We start from the raw sequence: 14,599 nt of genomic DNA, 5'->3' as shown, positions 1-14,599 counted from the left end.
CCATAAATAATCATAATGAAATTAAAGTACCTAATTAATATATTACTCTTTAAGATCTATCGTACAAAAGTCAATACCAATTAAATAATTACCTTTATTCATAAGTTTATAGACAGCCTATACTATTCGGCCTACTCCTATAACTTCATAGGAATCATAGGTAACGCGCGAAGCGGAGCGCTTTGGATTGCGCTACTATGAAAAAGATTTGGTACATAAAATCAATAGGAAATTCAATAAGAGCGAAAGAGAAATTTCGCCACAGTTTCGCACGTGAAACAGAAGATTTTCTATGAAGAAAGAGGTAAAATTGGAGCGGCGCTCCGTAGCCCGTTTGACCTTGCGCCCTCTCGTCGAATGCGCGCGCATTGTGCGCGCCATATTGTCACTTGTTTGTAAACAGCACGGATTTAGATTTTAATAAACCGGATGGAGTACACGGGCCAAAAAGTGTGTCCACATGAGAAGTCAAAGTGGGCGGTTGCATCTCTTTCTAATTAGGGTGACCATAAGTCATATGTATGTGGGATATTAGGATAAGTTGAAATTTATAGTTTGGCCAAGATCTTTTTTCATTCATGCATAGGAAGTCAGAGAGAATGGATATAGTTTTTTTCTCCTCTGTAAAACGCTTCTCAAAACCTTACTTAATTTAGTCGTTATAAAAGCTGTTACTGATGACAGACAGACGGACAGCGGAGTCTTAGTGATAGGGTCCCGTTTTTACCCTTTGGGTACGGAACCCTAAAAATGGTCACTTTTTTCATTTGTAGTCTGCCTCTTTCGCACTCATGGTATGTTCATATACGTAATGGCTTCTCTTTTGCACACTTCAGCTATTCTTTAAGCGTCATCGTAGTTAATTGCACCATTTTTTTTTAATTTGCCGCCTTCGTGTACTGACGGAAAAGACTTATATAGAATATTATGTATAAATGTGTCTGTAATATTTAAGGATTTTGGATTTAAATTTTGGCAATTATATAGCTCTCATTACGTGCACAAATAAATCATTTATCTATCTATCTATCTATCTATCTATCAACCAAATAATTAAGCATGCCAAAATAAAGATATACTTATTTAGGTAAACTTATTTTTACTTTAAGTAAGTACGTAGGTAATAAGAACTCTGTAAGGCCGATTCACATCGTGCCGACATCATAGTCACCCTAATGAGTTTGACAGTGTTTTCTTGTATTTTTATCGTAAACTTTAATAGTTGGGGTTTACCTGTGAAAAGATATACCACAATCAACAAAACTTTCACTTCTGCAACCTTTCACACAATATCTTTTACCCATTTTATACTTTATTTCGCAAATAAATCTTGAGCGCCGCCATTCATGTATTTTAAAAATTTGTTTATCAAGTAGGGGATACCAATTAATATTCAAAGTTACTACAATATCTACCATTATTAAAATTAATGTATTTTTTGTTGCGCACATGCTTGGTTAAATCAGTTAATAATATTGACTATTAATTGACTAATAATATAACTATTTACAAATTACGTAAAAAATATCAAAACCGCACTCTGAATATAGCACTTAAATAATATAAGAAGGTATTTAATTTTAGTAGTTATTGATATAAATACTACCAAAATGGTATTTTTTTAACATTGGCAACATGTGCGAGTGGGACACCGCGACCCACTTTTGCTATCTCATGTGGACCGTTTTCTCTAGTCTGGTACGAACACCTTTCTGGCTCGGTGATAAGGTTCAATTTAGTATGGCAAAAAAAGTGACAGCTCGCTCCTGTAAACAGACCTTAGTTAGTAGTCAATTTTAAAGTACGCGCTTGAATGGAATTTTGGCATTTTTTCATTATAAATAATTAACCAAGAGTTTAAACAGTAACTGCACATAATTTGTTTGTTGTGAGGTGTTTAAAAATGAATGAATTTAACGGGAGAATGTGAAAAAAGTTTACAAAATCGACTCGAGTTCAATATAAAAGGAAGACCTTGAACTTTCGTAACAATGTTCGTCAAAAACAAAAACTTATATGTCTTTAAATCAGATCAATATGCAAAAACACCGTGGTTGTGTTATGTCGCTGTGATAAAAGTAACTTAGGTATTTTAGTTTTTCGTGTTACCTACCTTACTTAGCGGGCGCGGAAGGGCTGGGCGACGTCTGTGCGGTGAGTTTGCTTGGACCGAAGCCGATGTGTTAACAATTTAGCACATATTTCCATAAAATTTTAAAACAACATTCACAACCTAGAATCCATTTGTAAAATGAACTGCAGTTGGCGTCTATCGGTCGTCAAGATATTCGTAATAGCGAAAATCTATTATATATAAGCGAGAGTTCAATGACCGTATTTTGTGTCGGTTAATTGACATTGGTTAATTTACTGTGACAGTGAACACTCATAATATATAATCACCAGCCGCCGCTGGCGACAAGACCATAAGTTAGGAAACAAGTAGGACAACAACAACTTATATACTGATTTACATACAAAGAAATTTTATTAAATGGTTCATTAAAAAACCCAATTCCCCTAATGAGGACGCCACTGGACGGTCGACGCAGTCTTAACACTTTCGGTACCGGGAATTCCCGGGAAATTTCAATTTTTCGGGTACCGGTTCTGGTAATGAAAATCCCGGTTCTTCGGTACTTTTCGGTACTGAGAAATTTCTAAAGTAAACCGCATTAAATCACTTTAAAATTTGGCGCGTAATCTCCGTAGCATCCGTGTAGTACTCTTCGCAGTCTCGGCTTCCCAAGGTTTGTCTCGCTCGGTATTCTCCGGCTACGATTTGGGCTTGGCGCGATAACTACCTCGACAGTCAGGCTCAAGTAGTCAGATAAATACTTATTATAAGTATTGTAGCTGTTTTAGTTTAATGGTGTATATATGTGACGTTTTCAATCAAAAGGTACCACATTGTCGCTTGTCGATAAGGTTGATTTCTAATTGAAGCTATATGGAAATAGCGCCTTACTGACAACCGACAATAAGTACCCTTTTGGTTAAAAATGGCACATATGTAAATTAAAACAAAGAAATAAAGATTAGGGGCCAATCCGAACGTACTTTTTGATATTTAAATTATTTTATTTTTCTTATTATTCGCGTGTACATTATGTGAAAAAGAAAAAAAAACTACACACATAAGTGCGGTAAATTTTTAAAAAAGTTAGGTGGATCAACTAGTGGATTACGCAAGGATTTAATAACAATTGTCCTTGACGTGCAGCCAGACCCACAACCAGGACCCAGTACAAGAGATGATTCTTTGCACACAGACCTTTTCCCAATGCCAACTACTCATGAACGTGAAGCTTACGACTGTAAGATATACTTAATGAATTTGATTGTGAACCCAAAAATAACATAAACGACAGAATTCGTCGCATGGTTGCACTCGACAAGTTCCTTTTAAAAAGTTTACCATATCTCTCGATTTGACACCTCTGAAGGAGCTGGTCAACCGCTGCCTAATAAATCTCGGGAAATTTCACTCAAGGAATATGACACAAAAAGAGAACGCCTTCGTGAAAATCTACAAAAGTTAATGAGTGAAGAAAGAAAATAATATAAGTACACTATTTCTCTTGATTAGTGAATTAAGTTCAAGAACTCTCTCCCAGTTAGCACAAAAACTCTTATTATTCAGGCATTGGTGTTGCCCGTGATTGATTATGCAGATGTGTGTTACTCTAATATAAGCCAGGAGTTACTCAACAAACTAGACAGACTTCTGAATAGTTGCATTAGGTTCATATATGGACTTCGTAAATACGATCACGTATCGGCCTTCCGCCGCAAACTGAACTGGCTTCCCATCCGTGAACGCAGGTCACTAAAAATTCTCTGTACCCTTTACTCTATATTATTTGATCCTGCCGCTCCTGGTTACCTTAAATCTAAATTCAATTTTGTAGCACCACGTCCCGGTTGCGAGTTGCGTACATCTCGAAGTCTGAAACTGACCATTCCCCATCACCGCACTGGCTTTGTTTCCAACTCTTTCGCCCTTCAGGCAATTCGTCTTTGGAACGATCTCCCTCTTCCTTTAAGGCAAGCACAGAGCAAATTTTCTTTTAAAAGAAAATTACGTAAGCACCTCTCTAACTCGCTTAAAAATAAATGATCCGCATGTTACTTGTATACTTGGGTACATAATACAATATTTATTTATATATGTATGTATGTATGCATGTTTGTATATATATAGGTATATATTGTTATTATTCTTATATGTGTAAGTGTATAAACAAAATATATATTGTTTAGAATAATTTGATTTGTGTTTCATATTTCCTCTCGCTTTCTACAATCCTGCACTAACTACACGTTTCTGTTTGACCCAATGGTTGACTGGTAGAGAATGCCTTAAGGCATTAAGTCCGCCTTTTGTACAATTTTATATCGTGCAATAAAGTTTAAATAAATAAAATAAATAAATAAATTAACGACGTTAATTTTTTTTCCATTTATTAATTATTAAAATTATAGTTTATGACATATTTTTTTATAGATCTTGTGCGTAAAATTTCACATTTTACGAAAATTATTGAATAAAGTAAGAAAGGTTAGGTACATAATTGTGATTTTTGCTTGTGTAAATTTTCATTATTTTGTTCTTTTCTGAATTACACAAAATTGGTTCTTAATCTTCAGTTTCACATAATTGATCATTTAACAAAAAATACAGCAGTAAATACTCAGTACCGAAAAGTACCGAAGTACCGGGAAATCCCGGTTCTTTCCCAGTACCGGAAATGTCAGTCCCTGTTCTGGGAACAGTACCGGAACCGCATTCCCTAGTCTTAACCCATTCATGGCCAAGAACCGCCGAGCGTACTCAATACGCCGGGCCACCATACAAACCGTTTTTAGCTAAAACGTATGACTCAGCTTATGGTTCTCGAGCCTGGCGCGCACGGTAAATAAATCGCCGTTTATGAAGCCGGTCAGTTGAACAACATTTATACTACTTTTTTTCTGTGCCTATCAAAAAAAAACTAATTATTGCAGTTTGAATCTAGGAATTAACATTTTTACTTTCTACAAGCTATTAATGTCAGACCAAACTAAGTTGGCAGCGATTTTGATAGCCCAGCCTGTGCAAGTGTTAAGTTAAACGTGATAATTTCGTAGAAAATTGACGTTTAAAATAACACTCAAACAGCCTTTTTTATGGCCTTATTTCACCCAGCCTGTGCTATCAAAATCGCTGGCAACTTAGCTAAGTCTGACTCTATTTAACAATCTTGGATGTTAAATTAGACCCATTCCTCGATTTCCGATCGAGAAGCAGATTCGAGGTCCAGTTCATAGCACAGTTGGTCAGGTTAGGCGAGTTCAAATTCCGGTAATCCATAGCCAAGGTCACAAAATACGAAATCACTAAACAGCACAGGAGGAGTGTAATGTCGCCAACGAATAAATCGTGACTAAATATAATATTTCCCTTGTAATACATCCCTAATAGGATAGGGGGATATCTAATATACCTTTTTAAAATGTTTGTTAGCTTATATGATACTTACGTTATTACGACAAATTAAGTTTCGTTTGTTTAAATCAGAATTTATTCAGGACTCACATGCGAGTCACTGGCCCTGCATGGACCGCGAGCCAGGCGCAAATTTCGTCAGACATCGCCTCCCGGGCGAAAACTCGTATGGCCGTTAACCACTATACGAGTTTTCGCCCGGGAGGCGATTGGTCATGGAAATCTGTTCAATTCTGTTCCTGGCCCGCGGTCTAGCAGAACTGTTTGAGCATGACCCATAAGCTGAGCCGCTGGCTCTGAATGGGTTAATATGTGTATAAAAGCGGTTTTATGACATTTTTTCAACGATTTTAACAAGTCTACTAAAGTTTCGGTTTCAGCTAAAAATAAGCCAAAGCTGAACCTTCGATCTCGGCAAAAAAACATGTTTCGGTCGGACATTAAAAATTAACTTTATTATTACAAATATGGGGTTATTTCTTCACCTAGCTATGTATTTTGAAACATTCAGTACAGATAATAGTTATGCTTGCAGCGTATTTTGCTGTGCTGTTTTCGCAAATATATGTCTACTAGCTTTTGCCCGCGACTTCGTCTGCGTGGTCTTAGTAACAGCAGCTAAAGTAGCGCCTGGAAAAATTCTCATAGCAATAATTCAATTTGAGCATATTATGCACACAAATTAGCAGACACTTCATTAATTATCTCAATTCCACCCCGCTTTTTACTTTCTTAAGGGATGATTTTCGGGATAAAAACTATCCTATGTCCTTCTCAGGGACTCAACCTATCTCTATGCCAAATTTCATCTAAATAGATTCAGCGGTTTAAGCGTGAAGAGGCAACACACAGACAGAAAGACAAACAGACAGACAGACTTTCGTATTTATAATATGTGTATGTATTGCTATGATATGACTATTCATATCATAGCAATATCAATGAACACGATCCATTACAAAATAATTTTGGTAAATGGCAGTGTTGGCCGTAATTATTAATTTTAATTAACCATTGATCAATTTTATTAACCATTAGTTCCGCCATTAACCAATTGCATTAAAGTTAATTCGGATTAAAGTTAATTCGGATTAAATTTTTGAGACGTTAATGGCCATTGAAGTTAATGGCCATTAACTTTAATTCGGATTAACTTCAATGGCCATACTGTTTCAAAAAATTAATTAGAATTACTCTCAATTGCATTAACGTCTAATAAAATTACATTCGTGATATTTTAAAATGAGACAGCAAAATGACCCTGACTGAACCCTGGCAGTAGTAGCAGTACCTACCTACTACCTAGTGGAATTCTGGTTTGGTGCAACACAGACATACGCGGTTTTGGTCAATTGAATCGTCTTGATGAGCACTTAGGAGAGCAGTACCCATGATAGAGCTGATGCTGAACCCTGGCAGTCCCTAGTGGAACTTAGGTTTGGTGCAACATAGGCACACGCTGTTTTAGTCACCCGACTCGTCTTGATGAGCACTTAGGAGAGCAGTACCCATGATAGAGCTGATGCTAAACCCTGGCAGTACCTAGTGGATCTAAGGTTTGATGCAACATAGGCACACGCTGTTTTAGTCACCCGACTCGTCTTGATGAGCTCTTAGGAGAGCAGTACCCATAATAGAGCTGATGCTGAACCCTGGCACTACCTAGTGGATCTAAGGTTTGGTGCAACATAGGCACACGCTGTTTTAGTCACCCGACTCGTCTTGATGAGCACTTAGGAGAGCAGTACCCATGATAGAGCTGATGCTGAACCCTGGCAGTACTTAGCGGAACTAAGATTTGGTGCAACATAGGCACACGCTGTTTTAGTCATCCGACTCGTCTTGATGAGCACTTAGGAGAGCAGTACCCATGATAGAGCTGATGCTGAACCCTGGCAGTACCTAGTGGATCTAAGGTTTCGTGCAACATAGGCACACGCTGTTTTAGTCACCCGACTCGTCTTGATGAGCACTTAGGAGAGCAGTACCCATAATGGAGCTGATGCTGAACCCTGGCAGTCCCTAGTGGATCTAAGGTTTGGTGCAACATAGGCACACGCTGTTTTAGTCACCCGACTCGTCTTGATGAGCACTTAGGAGAGCGGTTATCCATGATAGAGCTGATGCTGAACCCTGGCAGTACAAAGTGGAACTAAGGTTTGGTGCAACATAGGCACGCGCTGTTTTGGTCATCCGACTCGTCTTGATGAGCACTTAGGAGAGCAGTACCCATGATAGAGCTGATGCTGAACCCTGGCACTACCTAGTGGATCTAAGGTTGGGTGCAACATAGGCACGCGCTGTTTTGGTCATCCGACTCGTCTTGATGAGCACTTAGGAGAGCAGTATCCATGATAGAGCTGATGCTGAACCCTGGCAGTACAAAGTGGAACTAAGGTTTGGTGCAACATAGGCACGCGCTGTTTTGGTCATCCGACTCGTCTTGATGAGCACTTAGGAGAGCAGTACCCATAATGGAGCTGATGCTGAACCCTGGCAGTCCCTAGTGGATCTAAGGTTTGGTGCAACATAGGCACACGCTGTTTTAGTCACCCGACTCGTCTTGATGAGCACTTAGGAGAGCGGTTATCCATGATAGAGCTGATGCTGAACCCTGGCAGTACAAAGTGGAACTAAGGTTTGGTGCAACATAGGCACGCGCTGTTTTGGTCATCCGACTCGTCTTGATGAGCACTTAGGAGAGCAGTACCCATGATAGAGCTGATGCTGAACCCTGGCACTACCTAGTGGATCTAAGGTTGGGTGCAACATAGGCACGCGCTGTTTTGGTCATCCGACTCGTCTTGATGAGCACTTAGGAGAGCAGTATCCATGATAGAGCTGATGCTGAACCCTGGCAGGACCTAGTGGATCTAAGGTTTGGTGCGACATAGATACACGCTGTTTTAGCCGACTCGTATTGATGAGCACTTAGGAGAGCGGTACCCATGGTAGAGCTGATGCTGAACCCTGGCAGTACATAGTGGAACTAAGGTTTGGTGCAACATAGGCACGCGCTGTTTTGGTCATCCGACTCGTCTTGATGAGCACTTGGGAGAGCAGTACCCATGATAGAGCTGATGCTGAACCCTGGCGGTACATAGTGGAATAGTGGAAGTACATTTTTTATATGTAAAGTTGATTGTTGCTTTTTATATATTTTTTTATTTACCTGTGTTTAAAGGTTCAGTTGAAAACAGCGCGTGCCTATGTTGCACCAAACCCTAGATCCACTAGGTACTGCCAGGGTTCAGCATCAGCTCTATCATGGGTGCTGCTCTCCTAAGTGCTCATCAAGACGAGTCGGATGACTAAAACAGCGTGTGCCTATGTTGCACCAAACCCTAGATCCACTAGGTACTGCCAGGGTTCAGCATCAGCTCTATCATGGGTGCTGCTCTCCTAAGTGCTCATCAAGACGAGTCGGATGACTAAAACAGCGTGTGCCTATGTTGCACCAAACCCTAGATCCACTAGGTACTGCCAGGGTTCAGCATCAGCTCTATCATGGGTGCTGCTCTCCTAAGTGCTCATCAAGACGAGTCGGATGACTAAAACAGCGTGTGCCTATGTTGCACCAAACCCTAGATCCACTAGGTACTGCCAGGGTTCAGCATCAGCTCTATCATGGGTGCTGCTCTCCTAAGTGCTCATCAAGACGAGTCGGATGACTAAAACAGCGTGTGCCTATGTTGCACCAAACCCTAGATCCACTAGGTACTGCCAGGGTTCAGCATCAGCTCTATCATGGGTGCTGCTCTCCTAAGTGCTCATCAAGACGAGTCGGATGACTAAAACAGCGTGTGCCTATGTTGCACCAAACCCTAGATCCACTAGGTACTGCCAGGGATCAGCATCAGCTCTATCATGGGTGCTGCTCTCCTAAGTGCTCATCAAGACGAGTCGGATGACTAAAACAGCGTGTGCCTATGTTGCACCAAACCTTAGATCCACTAGGTACTGCCAGGGTTCAGCATCAGCTCTATCATGGGTACTGCTCTCCTAAGTGCTCATCAAGACGAGTCGGACGACCAAAACAGCGCGTGCCTATGTTGCACCAAACCTTAGATCCACTAGGTACTGCCAGGGTTCAGCATCAGCTCTATCATGGGTACTGCTCTCCTAAGTGCTCATCAAGACGAGTCGGATGACCTAAACAGCGCGTGCCTATGTTGCACCAAACCTTAGATCCACTAGGTACTGCCAGGGTTCAGCATCAGCTCTATCATGGGTACTGCTCTCCTAAGTGCTCATCAAGACGAGTCGGATGACTAAAACAGCGTGTGCCTATGTTGCACCAAACCTTAGGTCCACTAGGTACTGCCAGGGTTCAGCATCAGCTCTATCATGGGTACTGCTCTCCTAAGTGCTCATCAAGACGAGTCGGACGACCTAAACAGCGCGTGCCTATGTTGCACCAAACCTTAGATCCACTAGGTACTGCCAGGGTTAAACATCAGCTCTACCATGGGTACTGCTCTCCTAAGTGCTCATCAAGACGAGTCGGATGACCTAAACAGCGCGTGCCTATGTTGCACCAAACCTTAGATCCACTAGGTACTGCCAGGGTTCAGCATCAGCTCTATCATGGGTACTGCTCTCCTAAGTGCTCATCAAGACGAGTCGGATTACCAAAACAGCGTGCGCCTATGTTGCACCAAACCTGAGCACCACTATGTACTGCCAGGGTTCAGCGTCAGCTCTATCATGAGTACTGTTCTCCCAAGTGTTCATCAAGACGAGTCGGATGAGCAAAACAGCGTGCGCCTATGTTGCACCAAACCTAAGTTCCTCTAGGTACTGCCAGGGTTCATAAGGAGGATGAGTAATACATACTCAAAACTTTTACAAGTTCAGTCTTGCAGACCTTTGATCCCTTGGACGCCTTTATAAAATTATGATATTTCTTCTTGTTAATTGTTAATTTTCAATCACATTTTTAATTTTCATTAAAAATTGGTTTAAATTTTAATGGTTTGTAAACCATTAACCATTAGTTTGTTTTAATTGTTAATTTTTTGAAATAAATTAACATTAATGGCCATTGATGTTAATGGCCATTACTAATTCATTTTCCGTCAATGGCTAATGGTTAATGGCCATTAACCTTTTTAATGGTTAATGGCATTAGCGTTCGGCCAACACTGGTAAATGGGATATGTTGTTACCCGTAACATCACCGGAAATATGGAATTACCTTGAGTATCAACTAATCCTACTTAACCTGATACTATGTTAGTGAAGTTCAAAGTTCAAGGTGTTCAAAGTTCAAACAAGTTTCCTGTTTGTCAAAATGTATCATGTTCTTAATCAGGGTGACAAACACACCAACCACCACATTTGAGCTTAGTGGACTGGTCTGAATGTAGTTGTCGGTTGTTGTTTGCAGACATATGTGTACAATGAGCTGATTTTCTTCAATCCTTCAAGTAACACGTGGCGCCGCGTGAAGGCGCCAGGGGCTCCGCCACCACGCAGCGGCCACCAGGCGGTTGCCATTCCAGCTAATAAGTATGCAGTTTCATATATGTCTACTCGTATGAGAAACAAGCCACGTACCTACTCAACAATAAACCGTCTAAGTGCGAGTCGGACTCGCGCGTCTAGGGCTCCGTAATCACATGTTTTTCTGTAATATATGGGTAAACTATTTTCTGTATTTTTTCAAAATTTTATGCCTAGTAGTTTAGGTGGGGTGGAAGTCAATCATCACCTATTTTTAACCGACTTCAAGATTTCAAAGGAGGAGGTTCTCAATTCGGTTGTATGTTTTTTTTTTGTTTTTTTTTTTTTAATGTTTGTTACTCCATAAGTCCGTCATTTCGGGACCGATTTTGAAAATTCTTTTTTGGATTGTAAGTATATACATACAGATTGCTCCCGTTTTTGTCAAAAAGCAGTTCTGATGATGGGATCCATGAGGAATCGAGGGAACTCCTCAAATGTTAAAGGCATACATATATTGATTTTAGTATTTTCATCAATGAATCAAGCACTTACATTTAAAAAAGTGACATTTGATGAAGTGGAACTGCTGATGATGATCAGAACGGAACTCTTCAATGACGCATAGTTCACGTTTGGCGATTTGTCCTCTTCGTTATGTTTGTTAAGCAAGTTAGGTTTTCAAGTAACATTTTTGTCAAGCTCGAGTTCTGATGATGGGATCCATGAGGAATCGAGGGAACTCCTCAAATGTTAAAGGCATACATATAGTGATTTTTGTATTTCAACAACAAATCCAGCATTTACATTTAAAAAAGTGACATTTGATAAAGTGGAACTGCTGATGATGATCAGAATGGAACTCTTCAATGACACTGTAATGAACAAGTAATTTCATGTGATTGTGAACCGTCCGTCTTAGCGCTAAGGTTGACATTATTTTGTATCCCTATATTGCACTACGAGTGGCCGCAACTGGTGATCAATTTCCGCCACGGCCTTAACAGTCACCATGGCTCAGCGGTAGGCGCTCAGACTAGCGAACAGAAGGTCGGAGGTTCGAACCCCGCAGTGGATGAACTTTTTCCTAGTTTTATTTGTTTATTTTTAAAGACAAAGTTTCTTTGTTTAGTTGTCGTTCGCATGCATGACGGGCAGATTTGAAATAGAATTCAAAAGAGAAACACGTATCCTCTACTGGTGCAGTGATTAAGATTTCCGAAATAGCTTACCGAAATTGTATGGACATGAATCTGGATATCCCACTAGTGAGAGTGATTGATTACCTTTTTGAAATTAAGTGTCATAACATTCCACAAAGGGGTAAGTCATAGTAAAAAGTAAAGTCAAATACTTATAGCGTTGATTAGTTTTGCAATTAAAATAAATTAAATTGTATTGGTTTTAGCGTAACGTAATGCCCTTTTCGGTGGACGCACAACGGTGTGCGCAGAGACAGAGCTAGTCAGAAAGGCAGCGGGTAGGCAGAGAAACCCTGTCGAACACCAGACAAAATCTCTCCTGGCGCCCTCTTAGTTTTAAGTCTAGGTTTAATTAGTTAATAAACATTTAGTCGGTAATTTATAATTATTATTATTTTAACTCCCTCGACAACACATAACAAATAGCGCCCAACGATAAAATGTATGTCTAGTTGTCGAGCGGTAGACAGAGGGCAAAGGTCGTTGCAGTGAATTTTTTGTGTGTTGCATTTGTTTTACTTCGACCGTTGTTGTTGCGGATACGATATTTGTATTAAGTTGAGGTTAGATTGGAATAGTATAAATAAATTTGATTTATGTGTTAGTTATATACAGTAGTCTAGATTTAAAAAAAGTTTTGTCGTAAAAAAAAAACATACAAAAGACAGAGACAAGTTAAAAATACTTATTACAATAGACACTTTTATTACGTACAGCTGTTATATCCGGCCGAACTCAGCTTGGCCGTACATTATGCCTAAGATTATAACTAGCGCCATGCGGCAGATACGCAAACTAAACTAAAATGACAGCTAAGACAGGTCGATTTTATCAGAACATCTAGATTTGACTGCTTAAGTGCTTACAGACAGTCGCAAGAGGGCGAGAACAAAGTTTTTTAAAGTAATGTGCCATGGCAATGCAGAGGGAACGTAATCTACGTGGTAAGTAAAAGCAAAAAACTACAGGCAGCTCGTATCGTGTAAGCAGGTTTCTGGCTAAGTTTTAAAACTATAAATACTTTGCAGGTTCCTCATTGGCGGCGGCACGTTATTATATTAAAATAACAAATTGCCATCAATTATTCAGGTGGCTGCGGGCAGCACAAGAGCGGACGATGATAAGATTGATAAGTGACATCTAGTACATAAGTACATATTTGGTATTCCTTTTTTGTAAATACGCCTCGACTGAAAATTGTATCATGTCTTAGATGATTATCATTTTTATTTGCTTAAACATGGTAATTTTAAGTTCACACATAATCATTATAAGCAGTATCACATGTTTAGCCAATGGCAGCATGCAAATATTGATCTTAAGATTAAGCTATATATAGGTACATTATTTACATTAACAATAAACTATTTACGTGACATTGATTTTCCATTGTAGCTATTATTTAAATTGAATATACATTCATTATTTTTAGATATTATAATTGACTTACAAAACTACACATATTTCATATAATTTTCAAATTTAATATTTATTGTCATTTATTTATTTAGTAACATTATTCGTCCAGAAATTCTTTGATTGTGTAAAAACATTTATTTACTAGCCATTTCTTCAATTTTGTCATAAATAATGGGTCTTTTAATTTCCGCATTTCTTCTGGTATCTTATTATATACCGTGATGCTCATGCCGTAACAGTTATTTCTAAATAAAGCGGTTGAGCATGTTGGCATTAGTAATTTGTTCTCGTCTCTTTGTCTAAGTCGTTGATTGCATTTCACTGTTGCATACGATGAGCTCTTTTCGAACATAACATGCTAATTCTAAAATATACAGGCCAGTTAGTGTAAGCAAGCCTCGTTTTTGGAATAAAGGTTTACAGGAGTCCCTAGGTCCGTAGCCATAAACTGCTCTTACACATTTTTTTTGTATAATAAAAGCTTTAGAAGAATCTGTTGAATTGCCCCAATATTAGGATGCCATATTTTAAGGTAGCCCCTTTGGTCCTTCGAGCCGGATACGTGACGCGTGTTTTTATTTATTTTGTCATTTTTTAGAAGGCGTCTGTAGATCCGAAGACAGAAATTATGTTAATAACTATACTCTCATAAACCCCATGTTCAGGCAAATACACATCATCAACTACACAAACAAATAACACGGTAATTATCTGTTGCTAACCGCCTCGAAGCCGGCTTCAATTGGGCAAGGGGCAGAGCCCCCGCTCTCGTTGGTTCTTAAATTTAATGTTCCGAGTTCCTTAACACCTTTTACACAAACACAGAACCGTCACAGGTCAAAAGTATAGCATTTTCACAATAAAACCGTTTTTATTACAGCGCGAAAGCAAAAACGTGCCGCCCGTATTTTGTTTTCTCTTGCGACTGGTTTCCCTTTTTAGCCACGGGCGGAGCTCACCGGAGAGCGGCGTGACTGTCGCGCGATCGGCGCAACGACGGCGTTTTCCCGCGTCATTTGAATTATGTAGCCGATGGACATGTTTT

General features: G+C 39.5%; 1 protein-coding gene across 2 annotated transcripts in view; it reads left to right on the top strand.

Moving 5' to 3' along the window:
• The window catches only part of LOC134754311 (kelch domain-containing protein 4), a 38,098-nt gene that overhangs the window by 2,623 nt on the left and 20,876 nt on the right, over positions 1-14,599 (top strand). Inside the window, exon 3 of one of the 2 annotated variants that reach the window (XM_063690557.1) lies at positions 10,878-10,999. The exons of the other annotated variant lie outside the window; for it this stretch is intronic. Within the exon in view, the coding sequence (XP_063546627.1) occupies positions 10,878-10,999 (122 nt within the window). The remainder of the gene's footprint in view (positions 1-10,877; positions 11,000-14,599) is intronic. 2 annotated transcript variants of the gene reach the window in all.

This window comes from Cydia strobilella, chromosome Z, assembly GCF_947568885.1.
Source record: "Cydia strobilella chromosome Z, ilCydStro3.1, whole genome shotgun sequence".
NCBI classification, from domain to species: domain Eukaryota; kingdom Metazoa; phylum Arthropoda; class Insecta; order Lepidoptera; family Tortricidae; genus Cydia; species Cydia strobilella.
Note: the sequence above shows the minus strand (reverse complement) of the source record. Positions and strands in the feature narration are given on the sequence as shown.